General features: G+C 46.7%; 8 protein-coding genes across 9 annotated transcripts; 5 read left to right on the top strand and 3 right to left on the bottom strand.

Moving 5' to 3' along the window:
* The first annotated feature begins 4,536 nt into the window (after positions 1-4,536).
* On the top strand, positions 4,537-5,222 carry LOC310908829 (histone H4). Its single transcript, XM_083860239.1, has one exon. It carries the CDS (start codon positions 4,549-4,551, stop codon positions 4,858-4,860), a length of 312 nt encoding a protein of 103 aa, XP_083716365.1. The 5' UTR covers positions 4,537-4,548; the 3' UTR covers positions 4,861-5,222.
* A 431-nt stretch (positions 5,223-5,653) lies between these two features.
* On the bottom strand, positions 5,654-6,083 carry LOC310908821 (histone H2A type 2-C). Its single transcript, XM_083860232.1, has one exon. The coding sequence runs from the start codon at positions 6,077-6,079 to the stop codon at positions 5,690-5,692; it is 390 nt and encodes a 129-aa protein (XP_083716358.1). The 5' UTR covers positions 6,080-6,083; the 3' UTR covers positions 5,654-5,689.
* Positions 6,084-7,328: 1,245 nt separating this feature from the next.
* On the top strand, positions 7,329-7,824 carry LOC310908815 (histone H3.2). Its single transcript, XM_083860226.1, has one exon. The coding sequence runs from the start codon at positions 7,353-7,355 to the stop codon at positions 7,761-7,763; it is 411 nt and encodes a 136-aa protein (XP_083716352.1). The 5' UTR covers positions 7,329-7,352; the 3' UTR covers positions 7,764-7,824.
* A 765-nt stretch (positions 7,825-8,589) lies between these two features.
* Positions 8,590-9,015, top strand: LOC310908825 (histone H2A type 2-C; the record flags this gene model as incomplete). The annotated part of the gene is made up of 1 exon (XM_083860235.1): positions 8,590-9,015. The coding sequence occupies one exon, from the start codon at positions 8,590-8,592 to the stop codon at positions 8,977-8,979; it is 390 nt and encodes a 129-aa protein (XP_083716361.1). The 3' UTR covers positions 8,980-9,015.
* A 758-nt stretch (positions 9,016-9,773) lies between these two features.
* On the bottom strand, positions 9,774-10,594 carry LOC310908828 (histone H4). The gene has a single exon (XM_083860238.1). The coding sequence runs from the start codon at positions 10,115-10,117 to the stop codon at positions 9,806-9,808; it is 312 nt and encodes a 103-aa protein (XP_083716364.1). The 5' UTR covers positions 10,118-10,594; the 3' UTR covers positions 9,774-9,805.
* A 7,956-nt stretch (positions 10,595-18,550) lies between these two features.
* Positions 18,551-20,084, top strand: LOC310908811 (histone H1.01-like). Its single transcript, XM_083860221.1, has one exon. It carries the CDS (start codon positions 18,579-18,581, stop codon positions 19,236-19,238), a length of 660 nt encoding a protein of 219 aa, XP_083716347.1. The 5' UTR covers positions 18,551-18,578; the 3' UTR covers positions 19,239-20,084.
* Positions 20,085-20,204: 120 nt separating this feature from the next.
* Positions 20,205-20,718, bottom strand: LOC310908819 (histone H2A-IV). Its single transcript, XM_083860230.1, has one exon. The coding sequence runs from the start codon at positions 20,611-20,613 to the stop codon at positions 20,224-20,226; it is 390 nt and encodes a 129-aa protein (XP_083716356.1). The 5' UTR covers positions 20,614-20,718; the 3' UTR covers positions 20,205-20,223.
* Positions 20,719-20,806: 88 nt separating this feature from the next.
* LOC310908814 (histone H2B 1/2/3/4/6) lies at positions 20,807-22,199 on the top strand. Of its 2 annotated transcripts, XM_083860224.1 has the most exons (2): positions 20,807-21,342; positions 22,086-22,199. In XM_083860224.1, exons 1-2 carry the CDS (start codon positions 20,879-20,881, stop codon positions 22,165-22,167), a joined length of 546 nt encoding a protein of 181 aa, XP_083716350.1. In that variant the 5' UTR covers positions 20,807-20,878; the 3' UTR covers positions 22,168-22,199. The 2 variants fall into 2 exon arrangements, with proteins under 2 accessions (XP_083716350.1, XP_083716351.1); XM_083860225.1 differs by having other exon boundaries at positions 20,919-22,191.
* The last annotated feature ends 849 nt before the right edge of the window (positions 22,200-23,048 follow it).

The following is a 23,048-nucleotide window of genomic DNA, read 5'->3' as shown; positions in this document are numbered from 1 at the left end:
AGTGTGACCCTGCAGAATGTTGTATTTTTTTTTCTTGATTAAATACAGAAATGAGAAAATGCATTTAATGCCCATTTAACCTGATACTTCTTTCCTATAATAGGGGTGGATTAAGGCCTTCTGGGACACTACTCAACACTATGAGAATGATGAAAATATTTTTTCTAATTTAGTACTGGTAACTCCCTAGCCAAGAACAAAGTTCAAAACATCCAGAGGCACTAATGCTAAAAATTTTACTTCTCTAGTCCCTTGATATTTGTATGTAAGTGGTTCGATTGTGTCAAGATATTCACATTTAGTGACAGCTTTCTGTCAATTTTCTGGGCTTGTACATGAAATGTTTTAATGTTTAACAATCCTTGAAAAATTCTGTAATGCTTTTATTTCTTCCTACTTCTTTATGGCAGTGAGGAATTCTGAGATTCCTGGAAATATAAACAGAACATTAGTGTTTTTCTTTATTTTCACTGTCATAATTGTATATTAGTTTACTTAGCAAGTGGAAAGTGTTTAGAGATGTGATTCTACTCTCTCAAACTCAGCTTACCTTCATCTAAGATATCACTGAGCCTTGGAGATAATCTCTACCCACCATGAGAGACCAAGAAATGACAGATTGGTAGTATCAGCCAGGAAATGCTCATAGGAAATGAACATTATGAACTCCTATTCAGTGAAGACCATAACAAAGGTGGGCATAAACCAGAAGACAGGAAGGGCAGACCTGAGTGTTGATGCAAATCACAGATAATTTGCCTGACTTTTTTTCTTTAACCGTGTTTTGCTTTTGGATATTCAAGCACAATAGCCTATAATCATCCAAGTATCTGTATTGTAATCCAGTAAGTGAGTTTTCATTTCTCAGCCACTGTGGACAATTTTTTTTTTTCAACCACTATGGAAAAAAAACAATAAGGGAACATGTGCTCAACACAGGAAGTTTGTGCATTTGCATATGTACAGCAGGAAGACTTCCCAAGGCTTTGATACTCCATCATTTCTTCACGTAGAAGTTCTGTTTGGTAACATCACTCCATTCACCTTACCATATTTTTTTAAAATCAGCAAATGTCAATAGAAACACCAAAATATTTTCGTTAAATATTGTTGCTTTTCTCCCAGGGAATAAAAAACTATGAATTAGCACAGGCCTATACAAAGATTCTACAAAGAATTTTTTAGAAGGTTAATAGATGAGAAGAAAAAAACCAAAAGCACCATTCTCAAGTAGGTTCGTATTTTGCACCAAAATCCCAGACATGCTCTTAATTAATTCAACTTTATGCAGACTGCTTACAGAAATTGGACATCTACCCTTTCTTTTGTTCCAAAGATGGATAGGGTGGGTAGGAACAAATGCTTGTTTTTTTGGTGTTTTAATAAAAAATTTCAAACCTGATGCCTACCACAGGTATCCTAATGTAAAACAAATAATGAATCCCTGCTCCTTCTGCTTAAAAGAGTGATACGCTGCCATTATTTTCCTTTGTGCTTACTGACATTTGTTTTCCTGAATGACTAGTAAAGTCAAAATATCCTATAGCAAATGTTCATTTGGGATTTTCACTACCTCATGCCAAGTGAACGGCACCCAATTTATTCACCCAGTGTCGTGGCTTCACCAAGGGTTATGGCTTCCACAATGATGAGAGTCTTGGCTTGGTTGTACAGCAATTGTATTTTATTTATCTGATAATTTCTGAGTATAGGCCAAGGCTCATGGTTAGACATGAACTTCAGTCTGTATTCCATATTTGAAAGACATATAAATTTAATTTCTTTTGTTTCTCATGCAATAGAACATTCCTCACGTTCAGGAAATGAAACAATTTTTAAATCACAGAAATACAAATTCACAATATTGAAATACAGATGGGAACTATATTGCTGTCTTTCAACCTTTGTCCATTAATACTCTTGAGAATACAGTAATCTTTTTGCTCAGCATACAGAAACACAAATGGACTGTAAGGTTTTTTTCCCCTTAAGTGTAATACAAGTAATTTTGGACACAGCATTAGGCCTAAATCTGCTGCTGGAGCATGTAAAAAAATGTAAATTATGACAAGGGACATTTTATGATTAGTCAACACTACAGATCTGGTAGTAAGTATGGACTAGAAAGAGCCACTTTCCCGGTCAGATTCCCAAAGCTGATTGAAGAATGTTGTGACCTACTGTGGCTTTCTAATAACCATGTTAGAATTCTTCCCAGAATTGTAGGGGTAGGAGGTGAATGAGGCCTTCTTGTCTAAAGCAATGGACAGGTATTGCCCTTTAGAAACTCCTGGTATGACACAAGCAGATAAGGCTTTCATACAGTGTAGTGAGGGAAGTCAAGGATGTTTACAAAGTTTCTAACCTATGTGGATTTTTTTTCTTTTCCTCCATAGAGCGGAATCAGTTCATGGAGTTCTGCAACTCCATTGATAGCAGATAACTGAATTCCTATTGCTGTGTAACAGACCAGACTGGGGGTTACTTTAGTCCACACTCCAGGCTTTTCTTTATTGAATGGAATGTCTGCCTGTCTGTTTCAAAATTTATTTAATTAAGTTTATTAAATGTTGTTTTAACAAAATACATCTTGCAATGGAACATTAAAATGTACAGAGTTTTTTTTCCCCTTTCAGTTTCTATTAAACGAAAAATATAAACTGTTTCTTCTAAAAAAAAGACTTTCATCCATCCTTTATTTCTTATGTTCCTCTTGTCTTAATACTGCTGCATTAAAATCGATTTACTTACCATTTACAAAAGAGAAAGATTTATTTTTAACCTAATGATGTAAAATGCAGATGAATGAAGAAAAGCTTCCAAAAGAACTTTCATCCATCCTTCAGCCCTTGGAATTTTGAGTAAACACCCAAAATTCACAAAAAGTGTTTCCTTGCTGCTTTGCAGTTTTGTGAAAATTTTAACCCTTGCACATAAAATGAGATTATCAGGTGGATTCTTCAGCATGCATTGAAGTAGCTAAAAAGGGGGAAGATAACCAGATGGTTCATAACTGAGTGAAAATATAATTTTAAAAAACTGCTAAATAAAAATACAGTGAGCTTGAAACCTTGCTTTCTAAGGCTCTACAGATCTGTAAATCTTTAAGGGGATATAAAGCCCAGGGTAGCCATTTCACAGCAATTTCTGTGGTTTCCTGAGGATAGGAGTAATTTCGAGATTCAGTTTACAGCTGACATGCTCACATTTCATATATTCAGTGCTGGTCCTCATTGGTGAAATACAAAGAAGTCAACTTAATGTTTGTAACGTACAAATCAAAGTATCTTCCTCAAAAAACATTTTCTTGCTGATTTTCTGAATTAAAAAAAAAAAAAAAAACAACAACCAAGCCAAAATCAAACCAAGCAAAAAACTGAATAACTGAATATCGCCAAATCCCTCAGAAAAACATAACACCCCTGCAAACAAACCACATCTAGGAAAGCTTAAACAGGGGAAATAAATTAGGAAAAACTGTGGGAAATTCTTTCAGAATTTTCATTAAAAATTAACACAATACTTGACATGGTTATCCTATGGCTTTATAAATTAAGTTGTTATTTTATAGGTTATATATACATATACATATCCACATGAAATGATGCTTCCAGAGCACAGATAGGCTCAAAAACAGTATCTAAAAAAGGAGAAAAACTGATGAAGTGGGCATACACTTTTCTGGCAATTATTTTCACTTTAAGCTCTACCTGCTGATATATCTTCATATAGTACTTCATATAAGTTCCCAGTATACTGTACACAGCATGGAAACAAGAGATTATGGGGATTTAGTGCTGCTCACAAAGAGAAATAAAATAAGATCTAATCATAAGATCTGTGCCCATGCTTGGAAAAAATTAGTACTTACAAAAGGCAGGTTATTTATATCCAAATTTGACAGGTGAAAAAAAATGTATGTTGTGCTGTAGTTAAAACAACACCGTAAGGTAGAAAATATTTGTTGTAAAACTGAAAGAGCTACAACGATAGGAAGACAAATATGTTTCTAATTCTTATGTCATCTGGAAGAAAAAGTGATGTGACAATATTAGAACGAGCACGACGCGCAGCAGGTGGTAGGAGAGAAGGCAAAGTTCAGGAAAGTAGCTCCTGATGCTTCTCGGGAACAAAGTACTGAGAGAGCACAAAGACAGGCTGAACAGGTTCCCGGAGCCGGCAAAGCCACTGAACCGCAGCGCAAGGGCCCAGGGCCTGCAACTTTCCGAGTAACCTGAGACCGCACACACCGAACCCAGATCGACTCCACTGGGGGGACTCGCTCAAAACTTCAGAGACAGATGCAGGGCTGCCACCACAAGCGCAGGGAAAGAAGCGGGGACCGAGGGGCGGGGGCACAGACGGAGGCGGGGCCGCGGCGGGCGGGGAAGGCGGGCGGGGCCCGGGGCGGACAAAGGGACAGAGGCGGGGCCCGTCCCCCGCCCGCCGTGCCCGCCCCTGCTCCCAACCAGGTCCGACCACACCGTATAAAGGCCGCGGCGCGGGCGGCGCCGGCCCAGAATCGCTGCCGGTGGTGGTTGTTTAGTCATGTCTGGTCGAGGCAAGGGCGGCAAGGGGCTCGGCAAGGGCGGCGCCAAGCGCCACCGCAAGGTGCTGCGCGACAACATCCAGGGCATCACCAAGCCGGCCATCCGCCGTCTGGCGCGGCGCGGCGGCGTCAAGCGCATCTCGGGGCTCATCTACGAGGAGACGCGCGGCGTGCTCAAGGTGTTCCTGGAGAACGTGATCCGCGACGCCGTCACCTACACGGAGCACGCCAAGAGGAAGACGGTCACGGCCATGGACGTGGTCTACGCCCTCAAGCGCCAGGGCCGCACCCTCTACGGCTTCGGCGGCTAAAGCCTTGCGCTCCTGCCGGACCATCGCCACAAAAACACAAAGGCTCTTTTCAGAGCCACCCACTTTTTCCTTTAAAAGAGCTGTTGTTGCTGTGCGTTAAGAGTTGTTACTCTTTTTTCCTCTTGTTTTTTTTTTCTATTTTAAGGCGGTGTAGCAGCTCCTCTGTCGCAATTCGGGCAGGTGGAGCCGCCGCTCAGCGGCCTTTTCGACAGGAGAAAACCCAGCAAAACCCACATGTCAAAAAAGAGTAAATTGCCCTTCCCCATGAAAGTTGAAGGAAACTGTGCGATTAGGCGTAGATTCTCCCCGACAAAGCGCCAAAGCAACATTTTCCCTCTTATTCCCGCCTGTGTCTGGAAAGGAACCGGAGAAGCCCCTGCAGGGCCTCTGCTAACGTTGCGGAGGAGCCGTTTTTACGGGCGGCGCTGGCGGCCGCGGCACCGCAGGCCCGGGCCCACAGAGCGTTCAGCGCCCGCGCCATTTCCGAACAGCCCGAGCGGGCCACGACTGGCTCCGGGACATTCCCCGCTGCCCTCCTCCCGCGCTCGTCCCGGCACAGCGGCTCCCTGTGCGCCGGGAGCGGGAGCGCAGCTCCCACCGATCCGGGCCCGCCATGAACACGCGGCCCGGCAGAACAGGCCCAGGCTGGCGGGAGCAGGGACGAGCCGAACCAGACACGCACCCAAAGACCAACACGAGCGCCGTTCCCCTTCCCTCCCCCTCGGCGCCGGCTGCGCAGCATCTCAGGCTCTTTTTCAGAATTAGTGGGTGGCTCTGAAAAGAGCCTTTGGGTTTCGCTTCTGGGCTCGGGACGCTTCCCCCGCGCGCCTTATTTGCTCTTGGCTTTGTGACTCTCGGTCTTCTTGGGCAGCAGCACGGCCTGGATGTTGGGCAGCACGCCGCCCTGCGCGATGGTCACCTTGCCCAGCAGCTTGTTGAGCTCCTCGTCGTTGCGGATGGCGAGCTGCAGGTGGCGGGGGATGATGCGCGTCTTCTTGTTGTCGCGGGCCGCGTTGCCCGCCAGCTCCAGGATCTCGGCCGTCAGGTACTCCAGCACGGCCGCCAGGTACACCGGGGCGCCGGCGCCCACGCGCTCCGCGTAGTTGCCCTTGCGCAGCAGGCGGTGCACGCGGCCCACGGGGAACTGCAGCCCGGCCCGCGACGAGCGCGACTTGGCCTTGGCGCGCGCCTTCCCGCCCTGCTTCCCGCGCCCGGACATCTTTCCTCGCGCGCTCGGCGAACAAAAGCTCCGCTCCCGACGAAGAACCGCAACTCAGTGAGGCGTCGGCCCGAAGCTTCCCCTTTTATACCCCCGCCCTGCGCGCGGCCGCCGCCTCCTGATAGGCCGAGGCGCCGCTCGGGGCACGCGCGGCCCAATGGCGCAGCGAAACCCGCGCTGACCAATCGCGAGGGGCGCAGCGCCGAGAGGCCCCGCCCGCGCTCCCCACGCGGCCAATGAAGAGCCGGGCTGGGCGGACCCCGGCTCCAGGCCCCGCCCACGGGGAACGAACGGCCGCTCCCGCCGCCGCCCGGACCCGGCCCGCACCGTGTTCGCTCTCCCGCGTCTTATTGTTCTTTTAAACGTCCCCGGGCTGCGCACTGCGGCTTGGGTGGGCCCAGTCGAGGAAAGAAAGAAGAGAGAGACAGTGGGGCTGTGTGCGGGAGCGGGAAAAGGAGGACAGCCGGGAAAAGCCCAGACTGACAAGGGAGCATTTATCTCCCATATTTTTAGTGGAATGAGACCTTATTTGACAAAGGCACTTCATTCAAAACCTAAAATGCGTCTAAATATTCCGTTACAGGTCTTGATTGTTACCTAGCCATATCCTCTTGTATCACAGCTGCCTAACAAAGCTTGCCTATCAATGTATTATTATAGAGAACTAAAAGCTCTGAATGTTTTTCATACTTAAGCAACACCTAAGTCATTTAATATACATTTTTATTTTTTCTTTTAGGTAGATACTTTCTGCTACTATTTCCCCCCTTCTTTTGGCCTATTTCTTTGATAATTTAAGGTGTTGAAATAAAAGTACAAATACTCTCCAGGGAATCTCTTTTCTTATTATCCCCGCACAAATATATCCACTAAAATTAAACTCAAAATTTCACATTTGAAGGATGATAAACGTGACTTAATCAGAAAGCTATAATTAAATGCATGCATAAGGTGAAAAATAAGATTTTAATCTTTAAATGACTTAAAAATGAAGTAAAGTTTTGTCAATAAGTGACAACGCTCAGTCTTTGCGGTTCCGCAAACGGTAATACATTATGGCTTTTTACACTATCAGTGGCGAGTGAGAACACGGGCTGAAAGGCGTAGGCGGGATCTCCCAAGGGCGGGAACTTTGAAATTTGAATCCACCAATGAAGCTCAGTCCGTCCGCTCTGCCTATCAGAGAAGGCACTAGTGCTATATATACTCCTCCAGTCCTGGCAGGATTTCACTGCTGCCCTTACTCGTTTTCTGGCTGCTCTTGGTGGGAGCGATGGCGCGCACGAAGCAGACGGCGCGTAAGTCGACGGGCGGGAAGGCGCCCCGCAAGCAGCTGGCCACCAAGGCTGCCCGCAAGAGCGCGCCGGCCACGGGCGGCGTCAAGAAGCCGCACCGCTACCGGCCCGGCACGGTGGCGCTGCGCGAGATCCGGCGCTACCAGAAGTCCACGGAGCTGCTGATCCGCAAGCTGCCCTTCCAGCGCCTGGTGCGCGAGATCGCGCAGGACTTCAAGACCGACCTGCGCTTCCAGAGCTCGGCCGTCATGGCGCTGCAGGAGGCCAGCGAGGCCTACCTGGTGGGGCTCTTCGAGGACACCAACCTGTGCGCCATCCACGCCAAGCGCGTCACCATCATGCCCAAGGACATCCAGCTGGCCCGCCGCATCCGCGGAGAGCGCGCATAGGCCTGGTGAGAACATTATCTGTGAAAAACTAAAACACCCCAAAGGCTCTTTTAAGAGCCACTACGTGCACAAAAAAAGAAGCTGTAACACTGCAGTGTTTCCATTAAGTGTATAGGCCCAATGAAAAAGCAAAAAACCTCAATATATATATATATTCGTAGAGTTAACGGAGAGTGTTTCAGTTTGCGTACTAAAAGGGATACGCACGAGAGAGGGTTGTGTTTTTCCGAAGTGCAGTAGTGTGAGACGTTTTCTAAGCTTGCAAGAGGATCGAAACTGTTACAATCTGGCGAATTCTCGCGGAGATAATACCAACCGTGGAACAAAGGGAAATGCTCCCTTGTCAGTCTGGGCATTTCCCGGCTGTCCTCCTTTTCCCGCTCCCGCACACAGCCCCACTGTCTCTCTCTTCTTTCTTTCCTCGACTGAGCCCACCCAAGCCGCAGTGCGCAGCCCGGGGACGTTTAAAAGAACAATAAGACGCGGGAGAGCGAACACGGTGCGGGCCGGGTCCGGGCGGCGGCGGGAGCGGCCGTTCGTTCCCCGTGGGCGGGGCCTGGAGCCGGGGCCCGCCCAGCCCGGCTCTTCATTGGCCGCGTGGGGAGCGCGGGCGGGGCCTCTCGGCGCTGCGCCCCTCGCGATTGGTCAGCGCGGGTTTCGCTGCGCCATTGGGCCGCGCGTGTCCCGAGCGGCGCCTCGGCCTATCAGGAGGCGGCGGCCGCGCGCAGGGCGGGGGTATAAAAGGGGAAGCTTCGGGCCGACGCCTCACTGAGTTGCGGTTCTTCGTCGGGAGCGGAGCTTTTGTTCGCCGAGCGCGCGAGGAAAGATGTCCGGGCGCGGGAAGCAGGGCGGGAAGGCGCGCGCCAAGGCCAAGTCTCGCTCGTCGCGGGCCGGGCTGCAGTTCCCCGTGGGCCGCGTGCACCGCCTGCTGCGCAAGGGCAACTACGCGGAGCGCGTGGGCGCCGGCGCCCCGGTGTACCTGGCGGCCGTGCTGGAGTACCTGACGGCCGAGATCCTGGAGCTGGCGGGCAACGCGGCCCGCGACAACAAGAAGACGCGCATCATCCCCCGCCACCTGCAGCTCGCCATCCGCAACGACGAGGAGCTCAACAAGCTGCTGGGCAAGGTGACCATCGCGCAGGGCGGCGTGCTGCCCAACATCCAGGCCGTGCTGCTGCCCAAGAAGACCGAGAGTCACAAAGCCAAGAGCAAATAAGGCGCGCGGGGGAAGCGTCCCGAGCCCAGAAGCGAAACCCAAAGGCTCTTTTCAGAGCCACCCACTAATTCTGAAAAAGAGCCTGAGATGCTGCGCAGCCGGCGCCGAGGGGGAGGGAAGGGGAACGGCGCTCGTGTTGGTCTTTGGGTGCGTGTCTGGTTCGGCTCGTCCCTGCTCCCGCCAGCCTGGGCCTGTTCTGCCGGGCCGCGTGTTCATGGCGGGCCCGGATCGGTGGGAGCTGCGCTCCCGCTCCCGGCGCACAGGGAGCCGCTGTGCCGGGACGAGCGCGGGAGGAGGGGAGCGGGGAATGTCCCGGAGCCAGTCGCGGCCCGCTCGGGCTGTTCGGAAATGGCGCGGGCGCTGAACGCTCTGTGGGCCCGGGCCTGCGGTGCCGCGGCCGCCAGCGCCGCCCGTAAAAACGGCTCCTCCGCAACGTTAGCAGAGGCCCTGCAGGGGCTTCTCCGGTTCCTTTCCAGACACAGGCGGGAATAAGAGGGAAAATGTTGCTTTGGCGCTTTGTCGGGGAGAATCTACGCCTAATCGCAGTTTCCTTAAACTTTCATGGGGAAGGGCAATTTACTCTTTTTTGACATGTGGGTTTTTGCTGGATTTTCTCCTGTCGAAAAGGCCGCTGAGCGGCGGCTCCACCTGCCCGAATTGCGACAAAGGAGCTGCTACACCGCCTTAAAAGAGAAAAAAATCAAGAGGGAAGAAAAGTAACAATTTTTAACGCACAGCAACAACAGCTCTTTTAAAGGAAAAAGTGGGTGGCTCTGAAAAGAGCCTTTGTGTTTTTGTGGCGATGGTCCGGCAGGAGCTCAAGGCTTTAGCCGCCGAAGCCGTAGAGGGTGCGGCCCTGGCGCTTGAGGGCGTAGACCACGTCCATGGCCGTGACCGTCTTCCTCTTGGCGTGCTCCGTGTAGGTGACGGCGTCGCGGATCACGTTCTCCAGGAACACCTTGAGCACGCCGCGCGTCTCCTCGTAGATGAGCCCCGAGATGCGCTTGACGCCGCCGCGCCGCGCCAGACGGCGGATGGCCGGCTTGGTGATGCCCTGGATGTTGTCGCGCAGCACCTTGCGGTGGCGCTTGGCGCCGCCCTTGCCGAGCCCCTTGCCGCCCTTGCCCCGACCAGACATGACTGCACAACCACCACCGACAGCGGTTCTGGGCCGTCTGAGCCCGCGCCGCGGCCTTTATACGGTGTGGTCGGACCTGGTTGGGAGCAGGGGCGGGCACGGCGGGCGGGGGACGGGCCCCGCCTCCGTCCCTTTGTCCGCCCCGGGCCCCGCCCGCCTTCCCCGCCCGCCGCGGCCCCGCCTCCGTCTGTGCCCCCGCCCCTCGGTCCCCGCTTCTTTCCCTGCGCTTGCGGCGCGAACGCAGAAACCCTTTTTTTTTTTTTTTAATTTTTTTTTCTTTTCTGATGATGCGACAGTGCCCCTGCGCAGAGCCGTGGCGGTTGTTACGGCCATGGTGATCGTATCTTGTCACCTCTGAGGTTGTTTTCAGGCATTTGGTATAGTGAGAACCATCTGAGAAACGTAAGAACTCTTCTGCCAGTTTCATGGCCTTAGGGTAGTAGTTGTCTTATATACCATGAAGGATGAGGAAAATCTTGCCTAGACCAGAAGGAAACCTTTGTTTTTCTGAAAGCTCTGAAAGTTTTTCTGAATCTCAAGAGTATTGTATCAGTGCTCAATCTGCACAGGACTTTTTCAGCAATGAACTAAAGACCTTGTATTTTTTATCATAGTGTCTGCAGTGTTTACCTTCCATTCACCCTTTATTTTCTGCCTATAATGTTTGCTTCACATTAAATTCCAGACATCCTAGTGATATACAAAAAGCATTGTGTTTCCATTAGGTAATCACTTCTAACTGCATTCAAATTATTAACATATGTGAAATGCACAACAAAAATGGCTGTGGCAGCTGCTCTCATGTATAGCCCCATGTTTTCAAAGGCTTGACACAATTCTGAGTAGATACCCTTTCTTTCATGTAATATGTTTTCCTCTCATAAGGGTACATTGCAAGTGATGACATTTCTCTTTGTTATTTTGGTTTAACTTCATGGCTCTGAAAATCAGTCATTATGACTTTCCAATCTATTCCTCATTTCTGTTGGCTATGCCTGCAGTCCTCCATTTGTAGTTCAGAGCCTACTGGGCCTATGAAATTAAAACAATTCCAATATGTAGAATTTGCCTGTGCTCATCATGGCCAAATATACACATCACTACTCACACAGAGACAGAGGAAAGTCCTTGAAGGTTAATTGCTTAGAAAGATCTCTGTGAACCCTGGTAACCCTTTTTCTCATGGACTCTGGCAATTTTTTTCTGCCTTAGTAACAGTGACTCCAGCAGGGTAAGTCTGAAAAAATGACACGGTCTAAAAATATTATGATGAAGTAACTGTTTCACAGCATCGTTTAGCTCAGATATTTCATGTAAGATTGTCTCAGCCTGGCCCTGAAGACCTTCGATTCCTTTTTATCTCTTCCTTTATATGACTTGCCATTCTTTCTCTTTCATATGTATTATCTTCATCTCTGCAGCTACAGGGACAGGTATTAAGTTCACTCTCTTTGCTGATGGGCATTTTGTTCCATTTCATGCATGTTTTCCAGCAGCATTTTATAACACAGGCACACACTGAGGACAGCTAACCACATATTAATGGAATTCTCCACTGTGACTATCCTGCACTAAAGGGACACAGTCCAGTTAGTTCACATCTCCATCACGTATTTGTCCATCTACCACTCTCACCCACCTATTGCTCAGCCTTTTGATTGGTAATGCTAAAGCAATCCCAAAACAAGAAAAATGTTTTGTCTAGAGGAAGCAACTGCTATACACAAAGAAGAAAAATCCATTTGAGGCTCCCTAATTCATCCCTGTCCTAAGACGCCCCTTTTGACTCATTGAGTCTCTGGCCTACAGAGAACTAAAATCCAAAGGACCACTTTGATGAGTTTATCAGGTATTGTTCTTATTCTCTTTATTTACTAGCCTCTGTCAGAGTTGGGATATTGGTCCAGAAAGTAGTTTCCTGTTAATTTCTCATTTCTTCAAGTGTTACAATTATGTGTCCAGCGTGCAATTCAAAGAGAGCAGAATCTCAAGGCTGTCCTGCTCATAACGCCCATTAATTTCTCCCCACTCTGAATCCCTGTTGATATTACTAACTTAAGAAACAAGTTTTACCACTACACTATGTATTCTTCTGACCCCTCCCAGACTTAGAGCTTTTGTGTTCCCACTAGCCTAATAGAACTTGTGTGTCCCTCAAGTTTGAAAGGACCATAACGAGATGAGCCTGCTACTTAAGGGGAAGATGAAAAAAAGCCATCCTAAAAGACCCAAACAAAACCACAAACTGAAGACCATTTACCATGTAGGGAAAATAAGCACATGTGGTAAAATGAAAATAAAAATCAAACCTCAAACAGACTTAAAGATTAAGAACCCATTTTTTTCATTAGTGTCAAATCCAAACAAAAATTCCTGTCTTCATCCACTGATACAGCTGACAGTGATAGCCCTTGAAAGTCTTCCTACGTACTCAAGCATGCCAAGGCCTGTTTTCTTCTAAAGAATTGATAAAACAAGAAGAGATTGCAAATTTTCCTTCATTTAGGTTTGGTTTCTATTTATTTTCTTTCTTTCTTTCTTCCTTTTTATTTTCTTTATCCTAGTGAATTTTTTATTTAAAAGACTGTGCCTTAGATTTGGACAATTAACATTAGAATTACTCAAAATGTTCAACATATTGATCACCAGGACCCTTTTTCAACCGCTTGGAGTAATTTCACCTATTAAGTTTCCTTATACATGTCTCATTGCCGTTTGAGCAAACCCAAACTCCAGCAGGATTCTCTTTACTTACCGCCTCTATACAGCTGTCTGTCTGTCGATCCCTGCTCCCACCTGCTCAGTTCTCTGCTTCTGTGCTAGTCTTGTTAACTATGCAATTAAATGTCGGATGTTGCAAACTGCTAACCTCAAACAGCATACAAAAGTTAAAGTTTGTTACTCTATTCCCTATTTCAAAACCAAATCAACGAAATCTTGATGGCATTTTCAGTTCCAAAGCAGAAAAAACTGTGCCAGAAAGAACAGGATTTAGTTTAAATACGCTCATTATGTAAGTCAGTATTTTTTGGGACCAAGGCAATTTGCAGACAAAATAGATGAAATATGTTCCTCCTGAATGTGTCCAAACCGTGTATATATATATATAGTTTCATGAGTTTCTGAAACCAGATTGCTGACTTCCTAGCCTCCTAACTGTATGACAGCAGAAGTGAAAAGCTGCTGGCCTCATTAATATATTGGGGGGAAATTAAGGCACCAGCCAGCCCTTCCAGTGCCCCTGGCAGTCTGGACAACATACTGACCTGAGACAGGTCTCCTCTGGCACCAGATAAGGGACTGCACAGCTGCAAAGCCTGTATTGTAAAAACGTGAACTGCTGCACAATACTTACACAGTGAACAACTCTTCAAAACCTTGTTGTTCCCTTCTATGGAAAAACAATCTATAGAGTGAGCTTCCAAATGCTAACTTGCAATTCTCCTGCTCTAGAAAGATGGCACAAACAGCCTTGTCTAGAGCCAGTACCTGCTCCACCTTTACACCTCTAATGAATAACAGGAAGGCAGCACCACTTAAGGGGAGCACCTTCATATGGAGTGTTACACAGTGCTCTGGCCCTTAGCCTACATTGTGCCTGGGTGCCACTCTCAGTGCCTGTGAGGCCAAAAAATGAGTTGCCTGCCAACCCAAATTTACCTGGAAGTGTTTCACATCAGTGTCTGGGGTGTCAAGAACCAGGAAGACGGCAGATTGCAGACTAGCTGTGCATGCACAATGTATCCAAGGACATTTTTTCCCCCACAGGTTCCAAACACGTTTCTGGCTGGAATGGGAAGTGACATTTAGATTCATCACATTGCTCCCTCCTGCATACCAGAAGTCACAGAGAGCACTGTCATACAAGCAGAAAAGTGTGGAGGGCAGAAAATACACAGAAGTGCTGCAGTATTGCAGGGAGGAAGACTGAGCTTCTCAGCATCACTGTCTGTGGGCTGCTTACTAGTCTGAGCAGCCAGGATTCTGTGCTGATGGAGAGGCTGCTATGAAAAGTCACCAGCATGGTGTCACCCTTCCTCGACAGACTTCACTACTAAATGCAGGCCAAAGCAAGGCACTCTCAGTTCAGGAGGAGACAATTTCCTCGGGCAGCCACAGCTGATGCAGCTTCTGTTAATGTTGTTCACCTTTCAGGGACAGTTTGTCTAAGCACCTGAGGCGTCTTCAATCTCCCATTGATGACATTTGAACCATGCCAGGGTGATCCAGAACACAACTTTTCAAGTGGCTTGGATTAGTTTTAGAAGACTGAAGTACTCTGAAGTACAGATAATTCTTTTCTTTGATATCCGTCTGATGACCTTTTAATTGTGTGTGAAAAAAGTAAAAATGCATTGAGCTAATAAACACACACACAGTAAAGAACAAAATCCATATTTTTTTTCATCATTAGCTGCTCTCAGAAAGGTTTTGGCCCCTTGCATTTTTTCTTACTTTTGTTTTGTTTTGTTTTGTTTTCCCAGAAAGAATTTCCTTCCCTGTGCCTTCTAACTATGGACATATCCAGGTTTTAGACTATAGATTTTCAATTTCCAAATTATATGTCATGGCAATAAAGAAGGGAGGACACAACAGGTGCCCTAACCCTTAACCAAGGGTACAGGGAGGAGTGTACAACATTCCAGGAAGCTGAGTCTATAAGGACAGTCATGTTGCCCTACCCTATTTGTTCTGTTTCCTATAGATGCTCACCCATACCCTGAATTTAAAACGTCTTATGCGACCTCAGGATACTTAGGAGCCTTAACAGCAGTAGCAGCAGACACATTAATATTATGGAGGCAGAGGCTTGTTCTGTTGAGCTGCAACAAGTTTTTAGTTTGGTAGATCTCACTTTAAAATTCCTTAGCTAAGTGGCAAAAGTTGCTAAACTGTGCTGGCTGGTTGGATCACACAAGCGTTATTATATTTGAAACTCAGATGAAAGATGATGTCACTGAGGGCAGGTAAGGCATGGGTGTAACACTCTAATAGGAGGGTAATCACAGTTGCAGGGAGCATTTATACCTCTTTCCTGTGGAACATGTATGTGGGAATGCAGAACATAATGTAAAGGCCCTCACCTAAATCTCTCTGGAAATTGCTGCCTGAAGCAAGGAGAGGGGCACTGGTGCCCGAGTGTAAGAGCTGTGCCTCCCTCAGCTGTCTGAGGACGACTGACCACAGCACCCAGCCACAGCAGGCAGAGCAGCCCACAGCCACAACTGTGTGGCTGGCTCTCATGCTAATGCCTCCTAACAAAACTGCTTGGGAACAACTACTGTGCTACATCTCCCTCATGCAGACATACCCAAATATAACCCACAGCTTTTTTTCCATAGGAACAAGTATTGGCAGGTCCTAAACTGCAGATGGGAACGTTTGATAACTCTCAGGTGTAGTGCCAGCCCTTGGCTGTTGTTCCTATGTCTCCTTGCTTATGCCAAGAGGTCTTAAAGGTAACTGCAAAAGCTGGACAAATTTGGGTATCTGAAGGGAAGCAATTCGCAGAGAGGGCTCAGGTTGCTGGTTTTTGATGTAGTGTGGCCTGCTGGGGTGCCCGTAAGGTGAAAAGGATTGGAGTCATTCATATGAAGTAGACCTTACAGTGGTGCCCTCTCCAGAAGTATCTCTGGAGATCCTGATATTGCTTTCCTTCTGTTACTGAATAATGAATTCTACCTCCCTCTAGTCTCACTGGGAAAAGCTGCATGTAGCAGTCTGTGTAGTGTCTTCTCAATCATATTCTCCTCAAATATTCTCAATATAAAACAGGATTATATCCCTTGTTCATTTGCTCAGCTGAAGGTAAAACTCACAGTTCTGCCTTTTAGGTAATCTTTCACCACATTTTTTCTCTGCCCGAGTACATATGTTCTGACTGCAAAGCAGCTCTTTTTAAAATTGCAAAATGCACCCTAACTTCTCAAAATATCATTTCTGCATCTATTTCTTTCACATAAAGAATATGTGTTCCAAGCAGCAATTCTGCATCAGTCAAGTTGGTTTATCTCTTTGCTGCAAAACCATTAAAAATGGCTTCTCTGTCATGAAATTTCTCAAGTTAGTTCAGTTTAAGTTACTAGATTGCAACTGGAGATGAGAAGCTGACACATGTACACTTAGTAGTCCTCTTTGGAAATGGGCAAAGGGTAGTAACTGCTGGGGAAAAAGGCAGGAAGAAAACTGGGATAGTGACCATTTTAGCCACCTCAATTTTGCCACCAACAAATGTGAATGAAGACTCTGTGAAGCCACAAATGAGAGTTGGAATATTTACATTTCCTTCAGTGAAGATTACTGAAGTATATGTGCTCAAAAGAACAAGAATAAGCAAAAAAGAATTTTTCATTTTGCTGTCATGTCACTCATGGTCTATACTTTTCCTCTGTCTATGTGCAATGAAGCCTCTAGGCAACTGATAAATTTCACATCATCCCAGCAATTGCTACCTTATTACACTACACAGTGAAATCAATGGAAAAGTTCATTCACAGTTTAACGTATACAGGATAAAGGCTTCAAAATATTTACTTCCATTTGGCAATTTCCGAAGGTGTATCTGCAATACCCACATCCAGTCCATTTAATGCCCGTATCCTTATTTTGTGTTACACAGTATTGCCAACAGGACCTTGAAAGTCACAATTTGATTAGCTCTTCTCTCAATTATTTTCCCCTTAAAGTATTGCAGAGCTCAGGTGCACTTTCACTGCAACCATTTTTATGGCATTTTATCATTATGGGGTGGAGGTCACAATTTTTCCCTTCATTGCATTTATTCACAATTTCATATTCCCTGAAACACATTTTTACATCAAGCTAAACCTCTCATCTTATATACATTTTAGTATTTACAAAATAGCCATTGTAAACAAAAACATGACACAGAAATAGAATCACATTTCCCCAAAACTATCTACTCATACACTCTGAATTTCTGTTGTTAATACGTACTTAAATTCTGTATTCACATTGTATGTTATATCAGGTAATACCGAGGGCTGGCTGTAGTGTAGTCTTTGTGGTTCTTAAACAACTACAAAAGGCAATGGATATTACACATTTTTTTTTCCTAATAAGTTACAGATTAATGAAATATTAATCCAGAGCTCTGTTCTGTTCAGCATTATTACACCAACCTCCATCAGATATCAGTATTGATTGACTCCTTCCTGGTTCTTTAGGAATGACCTATGGCCTACCTCTCCCCTTGTTAAAACTCAGGTTATCACAAAGTGCTCCAGTTTCTGTCATAAAATTATTTCCTCAGTTCAGTGATTGCTATAAAATGCACAAGTAAAAATTAGGTGGGTTTTATTTAGAGAGAGAAGAGGATTCGGAATTCAGAGGCTTCAACTAAACCTTTGTGCAGCCATATTCTGTTAGACACATTAAAAAATCCAAACAGTATCATGGTTTGAAATTCTACTAATTTTAAGACAATATGAAACAAGATAATATTCTTTGGGAATGAAGAGCATGATTACTAAACTGCAAGGGTAGTCCTTGCAAATCTTAAATTACCAGAGACAAAGATAATTTCCATAAAAAACAGAAGTTTAGCAGATTGCTTTCTTTTTACAAAGCTGCAGTTCATAACATAAGGTTTTAAATAACTATATACTTCAAAATAAAATGGAACGTGATAAGCAAATGGCTGGATTTACTCAATAATTGGTTGAAAAATTTGTATGGAAAACAAACAAAAAGAAAACACCCCATACAGGGCAGCAGAGTAACTTTGCCTGCCTTGTACTGAAATTCCAGGAAGACAAAATAAACCAACTGTGTGTTAATAAATCTCCAGATAATAAAAAATTGCTTATGTTTCTATAAAAAGTGGAATAGGAGGTTGTACCAGACACTATTTCACTAGACTTTAGCGTTTTAGTAGGTAAAACACATGGTCAAAGGAACCGGTTCTTAATCCATATTCAGAGCTGAAAAAGGAGTTTGTGTTACTTCCTCCTCTTCAAAATCAATTTAAACTGTCAAAACAGCTTCAAATCGTCAGATTTCAACTTCGACCCCAAGAAAACCCTCTAAAGAATAAGACTGAGTTGTTGCTGTAACATTTATGTCAAAAGGAAATTTTTAATTTGCAAGGAAAAACAAAAGTTTCTCCCTTCAGAGCTCTCTCCAGCAGCAGCACACGGGATTTATCGCCTCTCCTTTACCTCAAATCGCGTGTTTGCTGCAGGAAACTCTCCCGAACGCAAGTACCTGCTCTTCTCCCCCCTCACCGGGGAAATTGGGCGATTTGGTGGTAGAAATTCCGAGGAAAACACACTTTTGTTAGTCCAAAGAAACACAAATCGAGCACACCGAAAGGCTCCCCGGCCGTGCAGCGGGGCGGGCTCTGCAACCCACCAATCAGCGCGCGGCTCCGCTCTAAAAATACGAGCATCTGACCCGGGCCAGCCCAATTGTGTTCGCCCGCTCCGGAGGAACCGCCGCGATGTCCGAGACCGCTCCCACCGCCGCCCCCGATGCGCCCGCTCCCGGGGCCAAGGCCGCCGCCAAGAAGCCGAAGAAGGCGGCGAGCGGCTCCAAAGCCCGCAAGCCCGCGGGGCCCAGCGTCACCGAGCTGATCACCAAGGCCGTGTCCGCCTCCAAGGAGCGCAAGGGGCTCTCCCTCGCCGCGCTCAAGAAGGCGCTGGCCGCCGGCGGCTACGATGTGGAGAAGAACAACAGCCGCATCAAGCTGGGGCTCAAGAGCCTCGTCAGCAAGGGCACCCTGGTGCAGACCAAGGGCACCGGCGCCTCCGGCTCTTTTCGTCTGAACAAGAAACCCGGGGAAGTGAAGGAGAAAGCCCCCAAGAAGAGAACGGCTGCGGCCAAGCCCAAGAAGCCGGCGGCTAAGAAACCCGCCAGCGCCGCCAAGAAGCCCAAGAAGGCGGCGGCGGTGAAGAAGAGCCCCAAGAAGGCGAAGAAGCCGGCGGCTGCAGCGGCCAAGAAAGCGGCCAAGAGCCCCAAGAAGGCGACAAAGGCAGGCCGCCCCAAGAAGGCGGCCAAGAGCCCGGCTAAGGCCAAGGCGGTGAAGCCCAAAGCAGCCAAGCCCAAGGCAGCCAAACCCAAAGCGGCCAAGGCGAAGAAGGCGGCGCCGAAAAAGAAGTAAATTGTTCCGGAAGAGTTTTGTTCTACATATTTTGTTATCCAACGGCTCTTTTAAGAGCCACCCACACCTTCCCTAAAGGAGCTGATGCACCGACGTCCGTAACTTGCAGCAAGGGTCCGGCGAGTCGTAAGTCGTCAAAAGGTCAATTGTGTCTTGGGGTTTTTGTTCCCTGGGATTACCTGAAGAAATACTAAAGAACACGGTAGAGCGCGGCGACTTTAGGGAAGTGTAGACTTTTTTTTTCTCCGATTGATTACTTTTGACTAGCAAAACCCAATGTTTTATAGTGATTTGATAAAAAATCGTATGTATGTTTTTTAAAGATATATTTTGTAACAAAATACTGCAATTGCCAGGCGCGCTACTACTGAGCCATGTCTACTCTATTGAATTATTTATCCTGAGATTTCTCGGTAAATGCCTTTGTCTGATAAGGGGGAGGAGGGGAGGGTTTCTTTACTGACACAAAGATAGCGCTGATCTCTCCCAATCCTTTTGTTCCCGATAAGAAAGAAGGAGCTTTAAGTATTGAAAACGCCCGCCCTGCCCAAGGATTGGCCAGCGGAAATCCCGGCCCGCTGCCCTACCCCCACCCTTCCCTGAAGATGATTGTGCCTCGTATCTCCGCAACTCTATCAGCCACTCGGAGAAGGAGGCAAAAAAGGGGGGAGGGACAGGAACTCTCAGCTAATGGTGTCCTTATGTTCCCGACCTAAGGACTGAACGGAGAACATCGGCTACCAGAAACTACTTAAATGAGTAGAACGTTTTAGCGCGACTTTGCTAAAGAAAATATGGAGAACATTACTACAACATCCAAGAAAAAATAATAAAAAAAAGTTAAAAACATGGGTTGAGTAGTTAATTTAGAATGGCTTTCACGCTTGTTGGGATAACTCAGCTCCCTTAGGACCATGTGGGTGGCTCTGAAAAGAGCCTTTGGGGTTTTCCAAAAAAGCAAATGGGTCGTTTATTCCTTTGGGGCTCACTTGGCTTTAGCCTTGTGGCTGTCGGTCTTCTTGGGCAGCAGCACGGCCTGGATGTTGGGCAGCACGCCGCCCTGCGCGATGGTCACCTTGCCCAGCAGCTTGTTGAGCTCCTCGTCGTTGCGGATGGCGAGCTGCAGGTGGCGGGGGATGATGCGCGTCTTCTTGTTGTCGCGGGCCGCGTTGCCCGCCAGCTCCAGGATCTCGGCCGTCAGGTACTCCAGCACGGCCGCCAGGTACACCGGGGCGCCGGCGCCCACGCGCTCCGCGTAGTTGCCCTTGCGCAGCAGGCGGTGCACGCGGCCCACGGGGAACTGCAGCCCGGCCCGCGACGAGCGCGACTTGGCCTTGGCGCGCGCCTTCCCGCCCTGCTTCCCGCGCCCGGACATCTTTCCTCGCTTCGCTCCCTCCGGACACAAACTCGAGCGCAGCAAAGCCGGCACAGGGCGCTCACCAGCTCTGCTCTCGTTTTATTATCTCGTCCCTTCGCTGATAGGCTGAGAAATAGGTCTTGTGATTTGCAGCCAATGAGAAGGCGAATCCAATTCTAACCAATCAGACGCGAATACTGCGCAGTGATGACGTCATGATGTGGTCTGATCAATCAGAGTGCGCGGTGCCAATGCTGCTAATTTGCATAGAGCTGCTATAAATATGTGGCGTGCAGCCGGCTCTGCTCACTGCGCCCGTGGGCTGATCCCAGCGCTCTTCCCTGGAGTTCGGAGACGAGCCGTTGTCGTGATGCCTGAGCCGGCCAAGTCTGCCCCCGCGCCCAAGAAGGGCTCCAAGAAGGCGGTCACCAAGACGCAGAAGAAGGGCGACAAGAAGCGCAAGAAGAGCCGCAAGGAGAGCTACTCGATCTACGTGTACAAGGTGCTGAAGCAGGTGCACCCCGACACGGGCATCTCGTCCAAGGCCATGGGCATCATGAACTCCTTCGTCAACGACATCTTCGAGCGCATCGCCGGCGAGGCGTCGCGCCTGGCGCACTACAACAAGCGCTCCACCATCACGTCGCGGGAGATCCAGACGGCCGTGCGGCTGCTGCTGCCCGGAGAGCTGGCCAAGCACGCCGTGTCCGAGGGCACCAAGGCTGTCACCAAGTACACCAGCTCCAAGTAAATCCTTGGTAAACCTATTGCTTAACCCAAAGGCTCTTTTAAGAGCCAGCCCCTTTTTCAAAAAAAGAGCTGTACATTCTTATTGTGGTATCTCACTTTATTTTTCACTTCTTTTTTTCATTAAAGGGCTTTTGGGGTTCACATACAACTTTAGGGGTTATTTTAATAATATGCTGCTCTCGAGTTTACTGTGTTAATGAACATTCTTTAACTGCAATATAGCCGTGAAGACACTTTTAAATGGGTGTGGGTGTTTGTGGGGTTTTCTTAGGTGATGCTTTCTTTAATTTATGCTTTACACGATTTTCAGAATTGTGTTATATATCAGTAAAGCCTTACTACTTTCTATATTATGTCTCTTGTAAACTGAAGGATAGATATATTTCTATACTTTTCTAGTTGGGAGGGAATCGAAATGGTTATTAGTGGATGCTCATCCCCGTGCGGCATTGCTCTAATAAGATCTACCACTTGATGGTGCTCAGTCTTTGGAGTTTTGGGAGATTTGGGTTATTTTTGTTGCAGAAGTTAAAATTAGTACAGTGCATTATACTATAAAAGAATTTATGTGTCCACAAGTGACATTTATCTTAGGCTCTTGCAAATAACCCAGTGATCAATATAACTCAAAAGTACTTTATAAAATCTCATTTATCTTCACGACTTGTCTTTATAATTCTAGTGTTCATGTGATTTTTTTTTACAATAACTTACCTAGCTTCCCCCTGTGACTGTCTTAGGTTCTCCTTGCAAGTAAGAAAACACATGAAGATTAATATTTTTTTTTACTTATCTGACCCTTCTCCATTTATCTGTCATTAATATTAATAAAACTATTAAACACTAAGAAACTAGACACTGGGCTGACTTTGTAAGCTACCAGACTTTATCACATAGCTACTAGTTAGGCTCAAGCTGCAGGCTTTCTGAGTTGCTCCCTCTCATTCTTGGATAATTCATTACATGTCACCATAGACACAGATCAAAGCCATTATCACTTTACAACTGGATCTGAATAATCCTAAATGTCAAGTATATATTGTGAATTTATAAACATAATTCATACAGGGACCATAGAATCACAGAACTTTCTACTACTGTCTTGCAGATTCTTAGGCAGTACAGGTAAGAATATGGGTCACAAGGTCTCATAAATCTGTCACCTAATAAATGTTAATTTCAGTTCGAAGGGTTATGGGTACTTCTCAGATTGGATTTCAGATATCCAGTGGGACGAGGCTTTCTCCAAACTCCTCTTTATCAGGTTGAAATGGTGTTTTGCTATCTCTCCAAGTACTTCAGTGCAAACTGAAACAGATTTCTTATTCCAAGTGCTTGTATATGTCTAACACCTTAAAAGATTAACAAACCATTGTATATTCCAGTTTCTAGGCTCTTTCAAGTTTTTCTGGGTCACTAGAACAGCACAAAGAAGAACTCATATTTTGACAGGTGAAGATGATCACCTGAAGAATTTGTCAGTGCCTATTCTGTATAATCAGTCATTTAAAAATATTCCAGTTCAAACTGCAACTAGCATGGGAAAGTCCTGCTGCCTGATTTAACGAAGGGTCATGGTGATGCCTTTTGGTTTCCCAGCTCATAAGTGTTCATTTTGCCTTTCCTGTATTTTTGTGGTACATGTTGCACACTTCATTAGGGACCATCACAGAAATTCAGAGGATTTTTACAATCGATTGTCT

Source organism: Zosterops lateralis, assembly GCF_965231275.1.
Source record: "Zosterops lateralis genome assembly, chromosome: 4".
NCBI classification, from domain to species: Eukaryota; Metazoa; Chordata; class Aves; order Passeriformes; family Zosteropidae; genus Zosterops; species Zosterops lateralis.
The sequence above is the reverse complement of the archived record's forward strand: the minus strand, read 5'-3'. Positions and strand labels throughout refer to the sequence as shown.